This window comes from Tachypleus tridentatus, chromosome 7 (genome assembly GCF_004210375.1).
Source record: "Tachypleus tridentatus isolate NWPU-2018 chromosome 7, ASM421037v1, whole genome shotgun sequence".
Lineage (NCBI taxonomy): Eukaryota > Metazoa > Arthropoda > Merostomata > Xiphosura > Limulidae > Tachypleus > Tachypleus tridentatus.
The window spans coordinates 175,936,690-175,958,871 of record NC_134831.1 but is presented as its reverse complement, the minus strand read 5'-3'; the positions used below and the strand labels follow the sequence as shown (position 1 = coordinate 175,958,871).

The following is a 22,182-nucleotide window of genomic DNA, read 5'->3' as shown; positions in this document are numbered from 1 at the left end:
TATAGAAGAAGAAATAATATCTGCCAATCAAGTTTCTGTTATACAACAATAAAGAATATCTCACGATGATGTTACTATTATAGAAAAATAAAGTATATTTAACAATGATCTTACTTTTCTAGAGCAAAAACGAATATCTAACAGTGATATCACAGTTAGAGAACAGTAAAGAATATCTAACACTGATCTTACTGTAATAGAAAATTAACGAATATCTAACAGTACTGTTAATGTTATAGAACAGTAAAGAATATGTAAAAGCAATGCTATTGTTATAGAAAAATAAAGAATATCTGACACTAGTATTACTGTTATAGAACCGTTAAAAATATCCAACAGTAATGTTACTATTATAGAACAATATAGAATATCTAACAGTGATGCTATTGTTGTAGAACAATAAATAATACGTATCAGAGATGTTACTGTTCTACAACAGTAAAGAATACCTAACGACCATGTTACTGCTGTATAACAAAAAAGGATATCTAACAGTGATGTTAAAGATGTACAACAATAAACAATATCTAACAATGATATTACTGTTATAAAAGAATAAAGAATCTCTAACAGTGATATTACTTTTGTACAACAATAAAAAATATCTAACAGTGATGTTACTGCTATATAACAAAAATAATATCTATCAGTAATGTTACAGTTGTACAAATATAAAGAATTTCTCACAGTGATATTACTTTTATAGAACAATAACGAATATCTAACAGTAAAGTTACTGTTACAAAAGAATAAATGATATCAAACAGAAATGTTGCTGTTTTAACACAATAAATAATATATAACAGTAACGTCACCCTTATAGAACAATAAAGAATATCTAACAATGACGTTCTGTTCTAGGACAAAAAAAAATATATAATAGTGATGTTACTGTTATAGAATAATAAATAATATTTAACAGAGATGTTACTATAATAGAACAATAAAGAACATCTAACAGTAGTGGTACTGTTAGAAAACAATATAGAATATCTAGCAATGATGTTACTGTTATAGAACAATAACGAATATCTAACAATGATGTTGCTGTTATAAAACAATGAAGAATTCCTAACAGTCATGGTACACTCATGGAATTATAAAGAATATCAAACGGAAATGTTGCTGTTATAGAACAATAAAGAATATCTAACAGTAATGTAGTTGTTATAGAACAATAGATATTACGTAACAGAAATGTTACCGTAATAAAACAATATGGAATGTCTAACACTGACACTACTGTATAGAACAATAAAGAATATCGGACACTAATGTTGCTGTTATGGAACAAAAAAAACTATCTAGCATTGAAGTTAGTGTTATAGAACAATAAATAATATCTAACAAAAATGTTATTGTTCTACAACAATAAAGAATATCTAACATTGATGTTACAGTTGTAAAACAATAAGAAATACCTAACATTGATGTTACAGTTGTAGAACAATAAAGAATACCTAACATTGATGTTACAGTTGTAGAACAATAAAGAATATCTAACATTGATGTTACAGTTGTAGAACAATAAAGAATATCTAAAGGTCACTTCTATAATTTTAATAACAGTTTCTATGTGCAACGTTTCTTTTATATAAAGTTCAGGTCTATAAACTGAAAAATAGTTTGTTTGTACAGCTTTTTATTATCTAAAGTGCATTCTGTAAACTCAACAACATTTGTTTGTACAACGTTTCTTGTATCTAAAGTTCAGGTCTATAAATTGAAGAACAGTTTGTTTGTACAACGTTTTTTTATCAACAGGTCAATTCTATAAACTGACGAACACTTTGTTTATAAAAGATTTCTTTTATATAAATTTCAGGTCTGTAAGTTTAAAAACAGTTTGCCTCTACAACGTTTCTTTTATCTTAAGTTGAGGTTATAGACAAAGAACAGAAGGTTTGTACAACGTTTCTTTTATCTAATCTTCAGTTCTATGATTAGAGGAACAGTTTGTTTGTACAACGTTTCTTTCATCAAAAGTCCAGGTCTGTATACTGAAGAACAGTTTGTTTTACATCGTTTTTTTATCTACAGTTCCGGTCTATTAAATGAAGAACAGTTTGTTTGTACAACGTCTCTTTTGTCAAAACTTTAGTTCTTTAGACTATAATGTCATAATTTTGTTTTCCATAGTATACGTAGTTACATCAACTGCTCTTGCTATCCACTACCAAACAATCATACATCACTGCACGTGACGCCAGTTTTCTTCCAATCAAATCTCAGGTTGTGATGCGTTGTTAACGTAAACATTCCGATGCTTATGTTTCTAGTTTGTTCCAAGGGAACGCAACATGTGACGGATCCGTTAACTGCCCCGTTTGTTTGTAGGCCACCTCTCTGACCCCATAGCAACACGCCTAGAGACCAAGTTTGCGAAACCTCGTAACACTTCATTAGCAGCGATACTCGGACCAGATGCGACTGACTTCTTCAACCTCTCATTCCGAATAATGGCCTCACGGACAACACAATCAATGATATAAAATAGTTTATTAGCGATTTAAAAAAGTTTATCTTGAACATTGTAATTTACTTAGGAAACTTGTTTCAATGCTACCACTTCTACTAGTATTGTTGGCCACTTCGGTAAGTAACTGTTTTGTTTGTTTCGTTTTTCACAATAGTTGTTTCTGTTCACTTATTATTCTCTAACAAAATCACCATGTAGGGACGTTAAAGAAGTTGTCTTCCTTTTGTAGTCTATTATTGAAAGTTTTTAACAGGAAAGTTCAAGGCTCGATTCATGCGTAGGCTCAGTTTCATGCTCTATACAGCAAACATTCCTGTCGCATCATGCTGGAAAATGACTTAAACAATAATGGATATTGTTGGAAAAGGTTATCTTAAACAATAATGGATATTGTTGGGAAAGTTATCTTAATCAATAATGGATATTGTTGGAAAAGGTTATCTTAAACAATAATGGATATTGTTGGAAAAGTCATCTTAATCAATAATGGATATTGTTGAAAAAGTTATCTTAAACAATAATGGATATTGTTGGAAAAAGTTATCTTAAACAATAATGGATATTGTTGAAAAAGTTATCTTAAACAATAATGGATATTGTTGGAAAAAGTTGTCTTAAACAATAGTGGATATTGTTGGAAAAGTTGTCTTGAACAATTATGGATATTGTTGGAAAAGTTGTCTTAAACAATAATGGATATTGTTGGAAAAGGTATCTTAAACAATAATGGATATTGTTGGAAAGTTATCTTAAACAATAATGGATATTGTTGGAAAAGGTTATCTTAAACAATAATGGATATTGTTGGAAAGTTATCTTAAACAATAATGGATATTGTTGGAAAAGTTATCTTAAACAATAATGGATATTGTTGAAAAAATTATCTTAAACAATAATGACCTCAATTTATATCTAAAACGGCTTGTTTGGGTTGAGAAAATTTGTTTTATGTAGAGGACCTCAAACCAGCCATTTTTAGATATATATTTTCTCTACAAGTGGGTTTTCTCGTCATCACTGATTAATAGTGACTTCACGGATTCTTTTATCTACTGTTGAGTTCTATAAGTTGAAGAACAATTTGTTTGTATAATGTTTCTTTTATGTAAAGTTCAGGTCTGTATACTGAAGAACAGTTTGTTTGTACAACGTTTCTTTCATACTTTGTTTTGATAATAATATAGGTAGTAATCTTACAACATTAAAATTCACATGATTTAGTTGTATAAAACATTGCTAATATTCCTTGGAACTATATCTTTATTTATATTTCCTTTATTTCATGAATTAAACAGCAGCTTGGATCAAGTAACAAGTTATCGTGTTAATAAATTCTATATATTACCTTTATTTCATGAATTAAACAGAAGCTTGGATCAAGTAACAAGTTATCGTGTTAATAAATTCTATATATTACCTTTATTTCATGAATTAAACAGCAGCTTGGATCAAGTAACAAGTTATCGTGTTAATAAATTCTATATATTACCTTTATTTCATGAATTAAACAGCAGCTTGGATCAAGTAACAAGTTATCGTGTTAATAAATTCTATATATTACCTTTATTTCATGAATTAAACAGCAGCTTGGATCAAGTAACAAGTTATCGTGTTAATAAATTCTATATATTACCTTTATTTCATGAATTAAACAGCAGCTTGGATCAAGTAACAAGTTATCGTGTTAATAAATTCTATATATTACCTTTATTTCATGAATTAAACAGCAGCTTGGATCAAGTAACAAGTTATCGTGTTAATAAATTCTATTTCAGAAGAAGATATTAATTCCTTTTCTACATAATTCTTCCATCAGGCGACTTAATGTTATTCCTCTGACTCAAGAAGTAGAACCTTGATACAGTCGGTGAACATGTCGTTCTTGAAGCAGTTTGATCTTAGTAAAACGATTGAATATATTTTATAATATATAACAGTTATATCTTAAGCAATGATGGATACTGTTGGAGAATGATATCTTAAACAACGATGGATTCCGTTACTAAAAAACGATATTAATGCTCTTGTGGAAAGTGTTCAGTGTCTGAGAGTATCTTCTATAATCAGAATGAAACTTACTTTTTAGAATTCTCACCAATAGGGAATATTCACAAGAACCCAGGCAGGTTTTTACTGGCCTGTTGTTGACCGCACTACAGCTACGATATAAACAAGGATATGTCAGAGATGTACGTTCATAGTAAACCAAATCCTCTCTAATCAGTGTTGCTTTACAGGAAGTTTAAAACTTGTTTTTGCTGTTTTTCTCCGCTGTAAATATTTAATGAAACAGCAAAAAAAACAAGATAAAATAGTGTTACACTTTTGACTATTCCTATAGAAATGTTTCCTCTGTAAAGCCACTCTGTAATGCTGTTAAACACCAAGTCACTGTGTTCAGATAAACTTTAATATTTGGAATCTTTAACATCGAGATTCAAATGAATTTCTCAAACTTATATTTTTTCACAGTTAAATAAATAGGTTTGTATTTAATAATCAAACTTCTTTTCTTTACTGGTTCATTAAACGTTTATTCCTAAAGCTTGAGTTGGTTATTCTCTCGTGTTTAGTCCTAAAGACATCCTTTTATATTTAGGTCAAGTTTTTGTTTCGTTTGTATACATATCCAGCATAAGTTTGTAATAAAACTTCTAAAAACAAAAGTTGTCATGTGAGTTTTACTGTAGTCAAAGATCCATTATTACTTTCGTTCTTCCAAAATTCCTCAACACGAACTTTGAATTATGTCTTATACTTTGTTTGAAGGTAATTACAAAGTTACTCAATGGACTATCTGTGCCCTGCCCACCACAAGATCGAAACCCGGTTTTTAGCATTTGCAGACATACCGCTGTGCCAAAGGGGTCATATCTAAAAGACCCAAACAGTTTTTGAGAAGTAGGCATTGTTTAGCGTCTACAAGTCGGTGCGAGACGTCGTATATGTGATCACATACCGATATCTACCTCTTTGCATGGTAACTAACGTCAATGTACCACTTTCAGTTTGCGTGTTGCTCAGGGCAACAAATTTGAATCGAATGTTTTATCCAAATAAGTACGGAGATAAATATCAAAACTAGTAAGATTTTTAAATTTTTGAAACATTTCTTAAACGTTTGGCAAAAGTTTTTCTGTTTAAGAAAACGGTTTACAACTTGAAAAAACAACAAAAAACATGTTTACAGTCACAAGGAAATGTCTTAAGAACAGACGATTTCTAAAATGTAATTACAAACGTACTAAACGATGATTGATGTTAATATTTTGTTCCAATATGAAATCACAAAAAACGTTAAATAAGTTTGTAAAAAGTTATTTATTAACTACAAAATTAAATATCGTATTTTACTTTAAAGACATTAGCACCAAAATTATTAAGTAGCAAATCAGGTTCTGTTTTCCAACTGTGTTACTTAGTCAGGTAATATTTTCACTCTATAAACTTAAATACGTTTTGTACTTTGTTCTATAAACCAGAATAGTTATTAAATAATATACTTAATAACGAAATTACCTCGTTTCTTTCTTTGTTTCTCAGACAAACATGTTTGTACAATGTATTAAACCAAGAAAACATCAACACTTTCTTTGAATCCTTGTCTTTGTTAAAAACAAAACTACTTGTAACATACTCATTGTAGGAATTGAACCTCAATTTTCACCGATTTATCCCTAAGAATTATTATCGAGACATCTGGTGTAACAAAAAACTTCAGAAAAAGTAACGAACCAAAAACATATACAACATATGTATAATATACCTGTTATACATACAACATACATATATATATATATAATATACCTATTACACATACAACATACATATATATATAATATACTTGTAACACATGCAACATACATATATATAATATACCTGTTACACATACAACATTCATATATATATGTATAATATACCTGTTACACATACAACATATATATAGTATTCCTGTCACACATACAACATGTATATACTATACCTGTTACATACACAACATATATATAACAGACCTATACATACGCAATATATATACAGTATGCCTGTTCCATATACAATACATACACAGTATACCTGTCACATATGCAACATATATATAGTACACCTGTTATATATACAACATATCTATAGTATACATCTTACTTTTACAACATACAATAATATACCTGTTATATATACAACATATATATAGTATACCTGTTACACATACAACATATGTATAGAATACCTTTTACATATACAACATATTTGTGGTGTGTGCCTTTGCGTTTACCAACACGTCTATGTTGTGCTTATGTTGTATATATACAACATATCTATGGTGTGCCTGTTTGCATACAACATATTTATGGAATGCGTTTTTTGCGTATATACTACATGTTTGTAGTATACCTTTACATTTACAACACGTCTATGGTATATGCTGTTTATGTATACAACGTAATCTATGGCATATGCACACATACAAATGTAATATATATATATATGTTATATATACAACATAACTATAGTATACGTGTTACATATAATACATATATATAGCATGCATGTTACATATATAACATATCTGTAGTATACCTGTTACATATGCAACAAACATATAACATACCTTTTACATGTACAACATATCGATAGTATACCTGTTACATATAAAACACACACACACACATATATATATATATATAGTATGCCTGTCACACATACATGTATATAGTATACTTGTTACATATACAGCATGTATATAATATACCTGTTACATACACAACATGCATATAACATATCTGTTACATATACAATATCTATATAGTACACCTGTTACATATACAACATATATATAGTATACCTGTAATCTAAATAACATATATAGAATACCTGTTATGCATACAAGATATATATATATAACATACCTGTTACATACACAACATATATATATAATACGAGTTACACACAAGACGAATATAGTATACCTCTAACATATACAAAATATTTATAGTATACCTGTTACATTTACAACATATCTATAGTATACCTTTTACTCATACAACATATATATAGTATACCTGTAACATATACAACATATATATATATAGTATATCTTTTCCATATACATATATACAGTATACCTCTTACACATACAAAATATATATAGTATATCTGTTACATATACAACATATGAATAATATACCTCTTACATGTACAACGTACATATAATATATCTGTTACATATACAACATATGTATATTATGCCTGTTACATATACAACATGTATATAGTATACCTCTTACCTATACAACGTATATAGAGGATACCTGTTATATATACAATGTATTTATAGCATACCTGTTACACATACAACATGTATATAGTATACCTGTTATACATGCAACATATCTATAGTATACCTGTTACACATACAACATATCTATAGTATTCCTTTTATTCATACAACATATGTAAAGTGCATCTGTCACATATGCAAGATATCTATAGTGTACGTTTTCACATATACAACATATATTTAATATACCTGTTACATATACAACATATATATAGTACACCTGTGTATATATACAACATATTTATTGTACACATATCACATATACAACATATCAATAGTATACCTGTTGCAAATACAACGTGTCTATAGTACACCTTTTACACATTCAACGTGTATATAGTATGCCTTTCACCTATACAAGATACCTATAGTATAACTGTTACATATACAACCTATCTATGGTATACCTGTTACACTTGCTACATGTATATATAGTATACCTGTTATGTAAACAACGTATCTATAATGTACCTGTAAGATATACAACATGTACAGTCATGTGAAAAAATTAGGACACCCTATGAAAGCCTGTGTATTTTTGTAGCATTTTTGGATATATAGATATTTAATCTCAATTTTAACAATACTGAGAGATTATAGGAATAAAACTAAACAATTAAAACTGAAGAAAAGACTTTTCAAAATCTTCTGTAAATGTAATTCTACAAAATTGCATATTCAAACTGAGGAAAAAAGTTAGGACACCCCCACATTTATACCCACATAAAATGGCTCAACTCACACACAGGTGTATCACACCAGGTGCACATGATTAGAAGATCGTTACTCTAGCATTTCGAATGAGGCTTGCCCTATTTAAACCTCAGACATTTAGTTTGGTGTGCTCCTGATTGTTGAAGTGAGAGTCAGCACCATGGTGAGAAAAAAGCTGTCTGAGGCCTTCAGAAAGAATATTGTAACAGCTTATGAGTCTGGTAAGGGATTTAAAAAAGATCCCAAAAGATTTTAAAATCCGGCATTCCACTGTCCGGAAAATAGTCAACAAGTGGAGGGCTTTCAAAACAACTGCCAACATGCCCAGGTCTGGTCGTCCAAGCAAGTTCACCCCGAGAGCAGACTGCAAGATGCTAAAAGAGGTCTCCAAACACCCTAACATGTCATCACGGAACCTACAGCAGGCTATGGCTACTGTTGATGTGAAAGTGCATGTCTCTACAATCAGAAAGAGACTGCACAAATTTAACTTGCATGGGAGGTGTGCAAGGAGGAAACCTTTGCTCTCTAAGAGAAACATCAAGGCCAGACTAAAGTTTGCCAGAGAGAATGTAAACATAGACCAGAACTTCTGGAATAATGTTTTTTGGACAGATGAGTCCAAAACTGAATTATTTGGGCACCAGAACAGAGGACATGTTTGGCGTAAACCAAATACAGCATTCCAGGAAAAGAAACTCATACCAACTGTGAAGCATGGAGGTGGAAGTGTCATGGTTTGGGGCTGCTTTGCTGCAGCAGAACCTGGACAGCTCACAATCATAGAATCCACCATGAATTGTACTGCGTATCAGCGGGTGCTTGAGGATCATGTGAGACCATCTGTACGAAAATTAAAGCTGAAGCGGAACTGAACTCTGCAACACGACAATGACCCAAAACATACCAGTAAATTCACCAAGGACTGGCTGAAAACTAAATAATGGAGAGTTCTGGAATGGCCGAGTCAAAGCCCAGGTCTTAATCCCATTGAGATGCTGTGGGGTGATTTGAAACGGGCTGTACATGCAAGAAACCCATCAAACATCTCACAGCTGACAGAATTCTGCATTGAGGAGTGGGGCAAACTTTCTTCAGACCGATGTCAGAGACTAGTAGATGGCTACAAGAAGTGTCTCACTGCAGTTATTTCAGCCAAAGGGGGTAACACTAGCTATTATGGGGTCGAGTGTCCTGACTTTTTCCTCAGTTCGAATATGCATTTTTGTAGAATTACATTTACAGGAGATCTTGAAAAGTCTTTTCTTCAGTTTTAATTGTTTAGTTATATTCCTATAATCTATCAGTATTATTGAAATTGAGATTAAATATCTACATATCCAAAAATGTTACAAAAATACACAGGCTTTTATAAGGTGTCCTAATTTTTCACATGACTGTATATAGTATACCTGTTACATATATCACATATCTATAGTACACCTGTTACACGTACAACATGTAAATAGTATACCTGTTACTCATACAACATGTATATGGTATTCCTCTCACGTATACAACATATCTATAGTATACCTGTTACGTATACAACATAACTATAGTATAAGTTTTCATATACAACATGTATATGGTATACCTGTTACATATTCAACATATATTTTGTAACTGTTACATATACAACCTATATATAATATACCTGTTATATAAAGAACGTGTATGGTATACCTGTTACATACACAACCTGCATATATAATACCTGTTACACATACAACATGTTTATATAGTATACCTGTTACATACACAACCTGCATATATAGTATACCTGTTACACATACAACATGTTTATATAGTATACCTGTTACGTGTACAACGTATATATATAGTATGCCTGCTACACATACAAGTATATAGTGTATTATACCTGTTACATATGCAACATATCTATAATATACCTGTTACATATACAACATATGTATAGTATACCTGTTACATATACAACATATCCATGGTATACCAGTTACACATACAGCATGTATATAGTATTCCTGTTACGTATACAACATATCTATAGTGTATCTGCTACACACACAACACGTATATAGTATTTCTCTTACATATACAACATATATATAGTATTCCTGTTACATATACAACATATATATGGTATATCTGTTACATTTACAACTTTTATATGGTATACATGTTTCAAATACAACATATATTCAATATTCCTGTTACATATTTATTAGTTTATTGTAAAAAAAACATTCATAGTTTTATTATGGAGTTTTAAAGTTTTATTACAAAAACATTCATAGTTTTGTGACGAAGTTTTAATGTTTTATAGTAAACAACACATACTGTTTTACCCATAGTTTCAATGTTTTATAATAATCAATATTAATAGTTTTATAAGTTTTAATGTTTTATAATAAACAACACATATTGTTTTACCCATAGTTTCAATGTTTTATAATAATCAATATTAATAGTTTTATCACGGGGTTTTAATTATTTATAGTAAACAACACATATTGTTTTACCCATAGTTTCAATGTTTTATAATAATCAATATTAATAGTTTTATCACGGAGTTTTAATGTTTTATAGCAAACAACACATATTGTTTTACCCATAGTTTCAATGTTTTATAATAATCAATATTAATAGTTTTATCACGGAGTTTTAATGTTTTATAGGAAACAACACATATAGTTTTTCCCATAGTTTCAATATTTTGTAATAATCGATATTAATAGTTTTACCATGGCGTTTTAATGTTTTATAGTAAACAACACATATTGTTTTACCCATAGTTTCAATGTTTTATAATAATCAATATTAATAGTTTTATCACGGAGTTTTAATGTTTTATAGTAAACAACACATATAGTTTTTCCCATAGTTTCAATATTTTGTAATAATCGATATTAATAGTTTTACCATGGAGTTTTAATGTTTTGTTAATTGCTAATTAACGTTTAATTTTCAAATTTCATTTCTTCATACATTGTATAAAAGTATAGACAGCATATTTTCACAACTTCACACTGAGGGATTCGTTATTTAAACAACAAACTCATCACTGCATCTGATCTAGAGATAGCAAACGTGTTCCTGTTATAAAGCCTAAAATATATAGTTTATACTATACAAATTCCTTTGACCAAATGGTGATTAGTCTAACATTATTGTTTGAGCTATGTCAGTCTCTTCAACCCAGTAGTGGGTAGGATAGTCTTATGGTTAGCCTGATACCATGTTCTTCAACATACATCCCTATCACACCAAACATGCTCGTCCTATCAGTCGTGGGGGCGTTATAAAGTGACGGTCAATCCCACTATTTGTTGATAAAAGAGTAACCCAATAGTTGGCGGTTGGTGGTGCTGACTAGGTGCCTTTCCTCTAGTCTCACACTGCTAAATTAGGGACGGCTAGCGCAGATAGCTTTCGTGTAGCTTTGAGCTAAATTCAAAACCAAACAAAATATAATGGTGGTCAGTCACTGGATGATTGGTGGTTAGTATTTGTTTGTTTTTTTTAAGTTAGGCACAAAGCTACACAAAGGACTACCTGTGTTCTGCCCACCATGAGTATCGAAACTCAGTTTCTAGTATTGTAAGTCAGCAGATATGCCGTTGTACCACTTAGTGGCTGTTGATGGCTCACGAACCGTTGACGGAAGATCGAGTGATTTGCACTTTGGGACGGAGAGTGCACTGTAACAGCGACCCTCAAATTTCCCTATTAGGTAAGACAAGGGTTGTTAAAAAGTGGTGACCGGGGATCATGACTAGCTGTCGTCTCTCTAATCTGTAAGTTAAAAGTCAGAAACAGCCAACTCTCGAGTACACCAGTACAAGAGTTCTAAACAATCAAAGTTACTCCACTAGACGGCGACTATTCTATTAAAGGTTTGCTTCAAAGTTTCTTCAAGTCAGTGTTTGTAACGTAAAATGCCAAATAACTTTTTCATTCGATCTTAACTTCATCTGGTTTTAGGTTTGGTCACTTACGTATTTTGTATTATTCAGTAATTATTTTAACATCCAGGTGACTAAACCCTTATAACAACCATAAAAGGTAAGCATGTTCAGTGACGGGATCTGAACCTGTGACCAGGAGATTGGGAGTCATGCTCCTTAACCATCAGGCCACGTAAACAAAATATCTTAACTTTGTGATAATAATTAACTAATTTCAACTGTTGTTTCGGTAATCACGGCTGCAAGAGATATTAATTACCTTTTTCATTAATGTTGATTAATCAGATTCACTTACATTGATTACATACAAAATTACAAATAAAATATCCAACGAAACTTTTCTAGGTTAAACTGCTGTTTCTATGTCTCACAAACTCTGCGCAGGAATACACAACATATAAAGATGTCTTCACTTTGTTTGTTTGTTTTTAAATACCGTGTAAAACTACACGACGGTTATCTGCGCTAGTCGTTTCTAATTTAACATTGTAAGACTAAAGGGAAGGCAGCTAGATATAGACATCATCACCCACCGCCTACTCTTGAGCTTCTCTTTACCAACGAATAGTGGGATTGACTGTTACTCTTCCAGCTGTGCGAGAGAGCATGTTTGGTGTGAAAGGGATTCGATCTCCCCACCATCAGGTTGCGAGTCGAGCGCCCTAACCACCTGGATATGCCGGGCCCCTTTTATTTGGAACAGACTTATTAAGAGAAAGGCAACTAGTCAACAATACCCACCCGCCTACTCTTTATATCCTCTTTTCCGACCGAATAGTTGGATTTTAACTATCGCTCCCATGATTCCTGAGTGCGTTTTGGAGGTAACGGGAGTCGAACATTGAACCGTCGGAATCACAGTCTAAGAATGCTGACACAAAACCATTCCCACCTAATTCAATTAATATAAGCAGGAAGTAGTTTACATCCAATTTTCTTTTTCATTCGAACATGACTTTATATTTTAATGTCCGCTACAGATGTAAGAATCATTGAAACAAAACAAACTTTCATAAAGTTATTACAGCTAAACACGTTGGTTGTTTCTACATTTCATAATTAGTTGAATCTAGCGATCAGTTGTATTAGTTACGTGACCCGAACGTGCAACAAGAAACAAGAGCGTGACAGTAACGTGGTTTGTATTATTAGGTTTATTTACTCACGCACTACTATAGAACTTAGGACTAACTTACAATCTGCTAATGGATGGAGAGGGGCAGGTGATACCTGTACTATTGTATACACCAGTGAACATTTAATCTATAACTGCATTCTTTGTCTGAGAACATAGTAGGTACCTCTGTGAATCTGACTGTTGTTTCTCTTTAATTACAAATATAGTAGCGGTGCCCAACATGGCCAGGTTGGTTAAGGCGTTCGACTCGTAATCTGAGGGTCGCGGGTTCGAATCTCCGTTGCATCAAACATGCTCGCCCTTTCAGCCGCGGGAGGTGCTACAATTCGACAGTCAATGCTTCCCTTTACTCTATCACTTCTAAATTAGGGGCGACATTTGCCAAACAAAGAAGCAGTCGACGAGTCATTGTACAAAGTTATGTATAACAAAAACAACAACAAATATTCAGTAATTCAACATACAAGTTAAGGGACTTGCGTGTGATGTCCAAAAGGGCGTGTGCAAGAAAGCGCAAAGACTGGTCATGACGAAATGTCATTTGAGAGAGTGAAAGTAATTAAATGTATGGTACTGATTAATAACAAAACGTGATGAGTGGATGATGTATGTTTTAAAACAAAACTATATTATCATTAATTAAGCCAGTTATTACTAAGTTTGTGCAATAAATGAGCATTTTGATATTTTGCAAAGTATTTGACAATGGAAGCTTTCAACTTAGCTTGGATGAAAAAGTATCGTGAAATTTCCCTTACAGAATATCTCTAACAGGACCGCGTTATGATGACCTATCAGTTTTTACTTCTACGTAGAATTATAACACTAATCAGTTTGATAAAACAACATTGTTGTTGTTGTTGTTTTGAATTAAGCACAAAGCTACACAATGGGCTATCTGTGCTCTGCCCACCACGGGTATCGAAACCCGGATTTTAGCGTGTAAGTCCGCAGACATACCGCTGAGCCACTGGGGGGCATAAAACAACATTAGAAACACTCAAGGGAAAGAAGATGACATAAAAGGTCAAATTGTAGAATTTTTTTTTGTTTATTTTAATGCAAAGTTAGAGGCTATTTGGGATCTGAATACCACTTGAAATCGCGCACCAAATTGTAATACCTTAAACTTAGCGCTAACCCATTGAAAGAAAATCTTTAAGTTACATAATGATACATTATATTGTAGGTTACCTTAAGATTATTATTTTATGTATGTTATTTTCAAATATCAGATATAACATTCGCTATCTTATAACCATTATGAATGTGGAATGTTTATATGATAGCGAATGTTATATGTGGTATTAAAAGACATTTTAGAATGAAAGTTTCGTGACACTTATCTTGTCTGAATGTCATACTCTGGTAGGCCAGTGATAAGTTAACAGACCTACAACACAAAGTGGCTCGGCATGGCCAGGTGGTTAGGGCGCTTGACTCGTAATCCGAGGGTCGCGGACTGGAAACCCCGTCGCACCAAACGTGCTCACTATTTCAGCAGTGGGAGCGATATAATGTACGGCAAATCCCACCATTCGTTGGTAAAAGAGTAGCCCAAGAGTTGGCGGTGGGTGGTGATGACTAGCTGCCTTTCCTTTAGTCTTACACTGCTAAATTAGGAACGGCTAGCGCAGATAGCCCTCATGTAGCGTTGCATGAAATTCAAAAACAATGCAACGCAAGATTCTTGTGTTTGATTCTCCGTAAACGGACGGAACCAATAGATAAACGTAGATTTGTAAAAACCAACAAGAACAAATAAACGTCATTCATTGTACGATCGTGCACTGATCATAGGGCAAGAAAAAATATAGAAATATTATGTTATTAAACTGTGCTGGTCTTTTATATTATTACAAGTATGAAACTTAAAACTATGAAATGAAACTTACAGATATGACACACAGCTCACAAAATGGTTGATGTCGAAGGAGATATAAGTGAACAGGAACAGTAAGAAATACCTTTCTAGACTCTATGGTTTGGTTTGAATTTCATGCAAAGCTACATGAAGGCTATCTGCGCTAGCCGCCCCTAATTTAGCAATGTAATATTATTGGAAAAGCAGTTAGTCATCACCACCTACCGCCAACCGATAATGGGATTGACTGTCACATTATAACGCTCCCACGACTGAAAGGGTGAGCATGTTTGGTGCGACGGGGACTCGAACTCGCCACCCTTGGATTACGGGTCGAGTGCCTTAACAACCTGGCCGTGCCGGGCCTCAGATTCTATGGATAGGTTGCTTAAGTTCACGTTAATCGAAATGTGACCCCCCCCCTATGGCATAATTAACCTAAGTAACTGCACGTATAATTATAGCTTATCTCGTAAAACGTGATCGGAAAATATTTATTCACAAAATACATACATACAGATTTTGTTTTTAAAAAAAGAATGAAGTTGTAAATATACTATTTATTTATTTAGCACTCTCCCAGTGGCACAGCGGTATGTCTGTGGACTTATAACACTTACAATCGGGTTTCAATACCTGTGTTTCGGAGATTACAGATAACCTATTGAGTAAATTTGTGCCTAACTACAAACAAACAGTTTTCTTTAGCTAGACATTTTTATAATTTAAAATTATTACATTTAAAAACGTGAGGTGTAGAGTTTGAAACTATTTTTTCGAAGTTTTTAAAGATGAGGTGATTTTTATCTCAGAAAATTTCATAAGAAGACTAGGCACAAAGTACAATGAAAGTATCACTTCTTCTCTTGGAAATCTCAACTTGAATACATACTTACTTGTCTTATCCCGGGGAACATGCGGTATTTACATATTATCCCTTGAGGAGCATGGGATATTTACATTGTGTTATCTGGTATATGAGTGGCAAGTTTGCTAACCTGTAACGCTAAAATCCGAAGTTTAGTTTCTCAACGTACCACAGTTAGCTCATTGTTGATCTTTATATTGAAACAACAGTGCACGTGCAAGTCTGTGATCTTAGCTGTTAGATGAACTCCGTATATTACTGGTTACTGTAAATAAAGTGAAGTGATTTACTTGACTGTAATATTATACATGATGTTGAAGTCCGATTACGTGTTCCAGGGTGTAGGACAGTTGTAGCTGAAAAATTTGGAAATACCAGTCACTTAACAGACAAGGCATTACATTCGAGTACTAATTTGTTACGTTTTGTTTTGTATGTGTTTCATGTATGTGATCTGTGAAAAGTTCTTAAATATACAGTTCTTGAACTTTCCGAGAAAATGTTGAATTACATTTCCTCTTTTAGCAGCGATAGTTAAGGGTACGTGGATAATAAATGATTTGCAATAATGTAAAAAATAAATAAATTTTTTATGAGTTTGGTTTAAATTTCGCGCAAAGCTATACGGGGGCTATCTGCGCTAGCCGTCCCTAATTTAGCAGTGTAAGACTAGAAGAAAAGTAACTAGTCATCACCAATCTCTGCCAACTCTTGGGCTACTCTTTTAACAACGAGAAGTGGGATTGACCGTCACATTATAACGCCCCACGGCTGAAAGGGGGAACATGTTTGATGTTACTGGGATTATGATTCGAGTAATTTAACCATCTGGTCATGTCAAGACTTTTTTTTATGAGAATTGCAACTACAGTACGAGTTACGGAGGCCATAAGCGTTACAGTTCTAGATACGGAGGCCACAAGCGTTACATAAAATGAAGTGGGGACAGATATAACCATTAATGATGCAAATACAAATGAAGGCAGGCCTCACAAGGGTTACGTTCTCTTTTCAATCAAGAAAAATTAACAACAGAAAAAAGCCGTGAGTGAAAGTGCATCGTGTAACAAAGTGGACTAAAGTGTGACATAAATTAAAAAAAAAAGAAATGGACTAGGCAAACATTAGCTTTTATGTTGTTATTTCGTTCCAGTCCCAGAAAGGAAACTAGCAAGCCAGCATCACCTGTTGTTAATTAATAGAACTAATCAAACGTTTATATCTCTAGAAAAATGGGTGAACAGTTTCATCGGTATCATTGACGAGTCGTTAATGGGTTACAACCCTTTAAAAGTAATTAAACTAGATCCATATATTGTGATTTAAAATCTAATAAGCTAGTTCACACATAAACAATAAAACCAGAATGCCACCAGTTTCTCAAGAAACTTGCTAAATTTCATTTTATTTAAGTATATCTTGAAAATTCACGAGATATTATAAAAATTACCCAAATAGTGCTGTTACCTAGTTTCCATAAGGTGAAACTCGAGAGAAAATAAAACGGTCAGTGTTTATTAAAGTACAAAGATGTTAATTCAGCGAAGTTAATGTTATCTTTTTAAATTATTATTTTATAATATATTTAGTACATACGTAATAAAGTTACTATAAGCCAGTTTACCTTTGATGTTACTTATAAAATATCTAAATAAAATGAGCAAGACACTTTAGTACGAACATATACTATCGGAGTTATTTTTTTACATAAATTCCCTGACATTACACAATATAGCACAAATAATTCAGTGTAAGAATGTTCATAGGTAACAACACAAAACACAGAACCTCACATATACCAACGTTTCGATTGGTTAAGAAACATGTAATAAATTTCAAACTTACGGTTTTTAATGTTTCTTCCTTACTGAGACTAATACTTCAAGTTGAGTTACAAAAAATAGACCTAAATTATAATCCAAATGTTGATAAATTTAACACTATGATTTTCGCAGGTCTATTGAGCTAATTTAATGTTTGATTACACAATAATGAGCATTTCGAGAGAGAGTAATATTCAATCAAGAAAGTTACATAAAGTCATACTTTAATATGAACTACGTTTCGTCTCTGAAGAAATTGCAGCTAATCGTGTACTAGTTGGTGTTCCTGAGTGAAAGTGTAATAGTACATAAAAATCACATTGTTCTTAGTGTGTTTAATTTATTTTATTAATTTCGCGCAAAGTTACACAATTGCTATCTGCGCTAGCCGTCCCTGGTTTAAAGTGTAAGACTAGAGGGAAGGCAGCTAATCATCACCTTCTACCGCCAGCTCTTTAGCTGCTCTATTACCAACAAATAGTGGGATTGACCGTAACATTATAGCGCCCCATTGCTGAAAAGGTGAACATGTTTGGTGTGAGGGGTATTTGTAACCTTGACTTTCAGATTACGAGTCGAGCACCCTAATCACCAGGCCATGCTGAGCATGTGACGTAATAGACATGTAACGTAATTACCAGGTAACGAAAGTCACGACGTTTGAGATGTGTTCAATAGAAACTGTTGCTCGCCAGTAGTCGGTTCTTTATGTTTGGTAATTTTAATATGTAGAAACAGAATCCAAGATTATAAACATTCACATTTTTACAACAGTTTCAATAAACTATGAATCAGCAGAGGAAACTGTAATTGATAAATAATTATTATTGTAAAGTTTCTTTTACCGTGCATTTATTCGTTAAAATCTAACGTTTATTGTTAATTATGTATTGTAAAGACGGCTGGTATGGGTATTAAAACTTTAATTCAAATAAAGTACAGAACAAGGTTTCGAACTTTCTTAGGCCATCTTCAGGTTAACAAGAAAGAATCATGTATTTATATTAATTAGTGCTTTGCTTAAAGGTCAAAATGTTATTACACAAATTAATGGCACGTAACTTAAGCGGAGAAAGCTGATTCTCCAGTATCATATAACACTAAAATTAATTACACATTAATTAAGTTCTGAGTACTAAATAATGTTATTGTGGTCGTCCTTATCTCTGGTAGTACAGTATTTATGGAATGACCTTCTTTGTCTACTCATTTTACATTCCAATTCGACGAAAACATGAATTTGTTCTTGTTATATAGTATTGATTTATAAAGAAAGTAGGGTATATACTTAAAAACTGGTAAAGTTTTCATGTCTATGACATTGATTATGAGGGAATTTAATACTTTATATAAGTTCACTGGAATGAAATATAATATAGGATTGTTGCGTCATTTACTGGGTAAACCTGCTCGACATTCTGAAGAACGTGAGTTAACATAAAAACACTGATACCATGACATAGCCTAGTGGTTAAAGTGTTGGGCTGAGGACCTGCGGGTCTGAGTTCAAACCGCACTATGCTTCTAAAATTCCCTGCACATTCAGTTGTGGGAATATTATAAAAGAAAGAGTCAATTTCGCTATTTGGTTAAGATTATTGCATATCTTATTGGGTTCCTCTGGCCTTTTCCTGGTAAGCATATTTAACCTAGAGGTGTAGTAACTTAAAAGTTATAAATGTCTAGCATCGCCCTTTACTACTGGTTACATATCTATATTTCTGAATACAAGGAAGGAACTGGTTACATTGTATTTTTTTGAATACAAAGAAAGTACTGGTTATATGTGTATTTTTCTGAATACAAAGCAAGTATTGGTTACTTATCTATTATACTGAATATAAAGAAAGTACTGGTTACTTTTGTAGTATAATGAACACAAAGAAAGTACTGGTTACATATCTATTATACTGAATACAGAGAAAGTGCTGATGACATATGTATTATACCGAATACAGAGAAAGTACTGGTTAAATGTGTATTTTTCTAAACACAGAGAAAGTACTGGTGACATATGTATTATACTGAATGCAGAGAAAGTACTGGTTACATGTGTATTTTTCTGAATACAAGACAAGTACTAGTTACATGTATATTATACTGAATACAGAGAAAGTACGTGTTGCATATGTATTACACAGAATACAAAGAATGTACTGCTTACATACGTGTTATACTGAATACAAAGCAAGTACTTGTTACGTACATATTATACTGAATACAAATAAAGCATTGGTTACATATGTTATATACTGATTACAAAGAAAGAACTGGTTACATATATATTATACTGAATACAAAGAAAGTACTGGTTACATATACATAAAATTGAATACAAAGTTAAGCTATTCAATTTTTTAAATTTAATGAATATTTAATATTAATCTGTATTGTAAACTATATTACAATCTATGTTTACGATTTATATTACAATCTGTATTATAAACTATATTACACTCTGTATTTCTAAACACGTGTTATTCATTGATTCGTAATAAAAAACAAAAGGCTGACGTTACAGGAATTCTAAAATACAGGAGAAATAAAAAAGTAGATGTCAAAGGTTACGTAAACTGAGCGGAGCGCATCTAGTATAGATGATGGAACTTACATTTATAATACTTCATAGATGGTGTGAAGGATTGTCTAGTTTGTTAATAATACTTGATTGATGATGTGAAGAACTGTTTTCTTTGTTTATAATACTTCATGGATGGTGTGAAGGAGTGTTCACTTTGTTTATAGTACTTGATAGATGATGTGAAGGACTATTTACTTTGTTTATAATATTTGATGGAAGGTGTAAAAGACTGCTTACTTTGTCTATAATACTTGATGGATAGTATAAAGGACTGTTTGGTTCGTTATAATACTTGGTGGATAGTGTGAAGGACTGTGCTCACTTTGTTTTATATACATTTTGGTTGATCTGAAATAATATTTTCTTACATGTTTTATAGGTGAAGCCACTACCTATCGTAGGTAAGCTGAAAATTTAGATATAATTTTTTAAATGTGTATTCAATGTAATAACAAGTAAGCTAGACATGGCTTTTACCCAACAGTAATAATTTCCTTTTTTAAGTGAAATGTTTATTCTAATTCTTTTCTTTTATTCACAATAAGTGATCATTTGATTATTCAAGACTCTCCTTTATAAAACTATAAATTTCAATTCACCCTTTACTTTCTAACAAATTATTGAGTTTCCTCTAAACTCTTGTAAACTGTCAGCCTCTGCTGCTGTTGAAGCGAATAGCCAATTGTCATTTTACAAAAATAAAATTATGTTAACTGATGTCTAATATCTTTTTTGATTCTTAAATTAAAGAAAATTGTCTTAAATATTCAAACGAAATTTAGCTAACCCTTTAAAAAACTGGCAATTATTCTAAAATGTGTGAAAAATTGCTGATGATTTAAGAAATTGAGTTGGAAATTATCTATATTAGAAAGAAAGCAATAGGTAGTCATTTTGTATATAAAATATATGCAACCTAGCTTTGCAGGTAATACAAAATCAGCTGTATATTTACGATACATTTATTACAATTAAAATAAGAAAATGTACCCCCCCCAAAAAAAAAAAATAAATAAATGAAGTCAGTCACGTTCATAGGATGACGATTTTAACAATTATTTCAGTTGAAAAACCTTTGAAATTCGTGTTTAATTTACTGAAAAAAGATATAACAAAGCACGGTTTTTTCATCGATATATTACCTTTTGGGTTTTTCCGGGGATTAATACCACAGCTACTAGGCGAACTATCGGTGTAATAAGAGAATCACCAAATGAAAATCTGTCTTTCTTTTTTTACTATTTATTTGCTTGAACATTGGACTGTTCAGTTTGTTTTTCGTGATTTTTTTGTTATGCTTCTAGATGGCAGTAGAAGTTTTTAGCTACCAAAATTGAAAGGGAGTTTCGATTTTGACGAAACAGTAAATTAAACTTCTGTGATATATTATTATTTTCTTTGGTTGTGAAACCCCTTGCAGTATTATG

At 32.1% G+C, this 22,182-nt stretch overlaps 1 protein-coding gene across 2 annotated transcripts in view; it reads left to right on the top strand.

The window, feature by feature from the left end:
- Positions 1-2,301: 2,301 nt before the first annotated feature.
- The window catches only part of LOC143257332 (polycystin-1-like), an 86,751-nt gene continuing 66,870 nt past the window's right edge, over positions 2,302-22,182 (top strand). Inside the window, exons 1-2 of one of the 2 annotated variants that reach the window (XM_076515837.1) lie at positions 2,302-2,595; positions 21,135-21,156. In XM_076515837.1, coding sequence (XP_076371952.1) covers positions 2,560-2,595; positions 21,135-21,156 — 58 coding nt within the window. In that variant the 5' untranslated portion in view covers positions 2,302-2,559. Of the gene's footprint in view, positions 2,596-19,664; positions 19,809-21,134; positions 21,157-22,182 lie in introns of those variants that run through there. The other variant, XM_076515838.1, reaches the window with a different exon arrangement.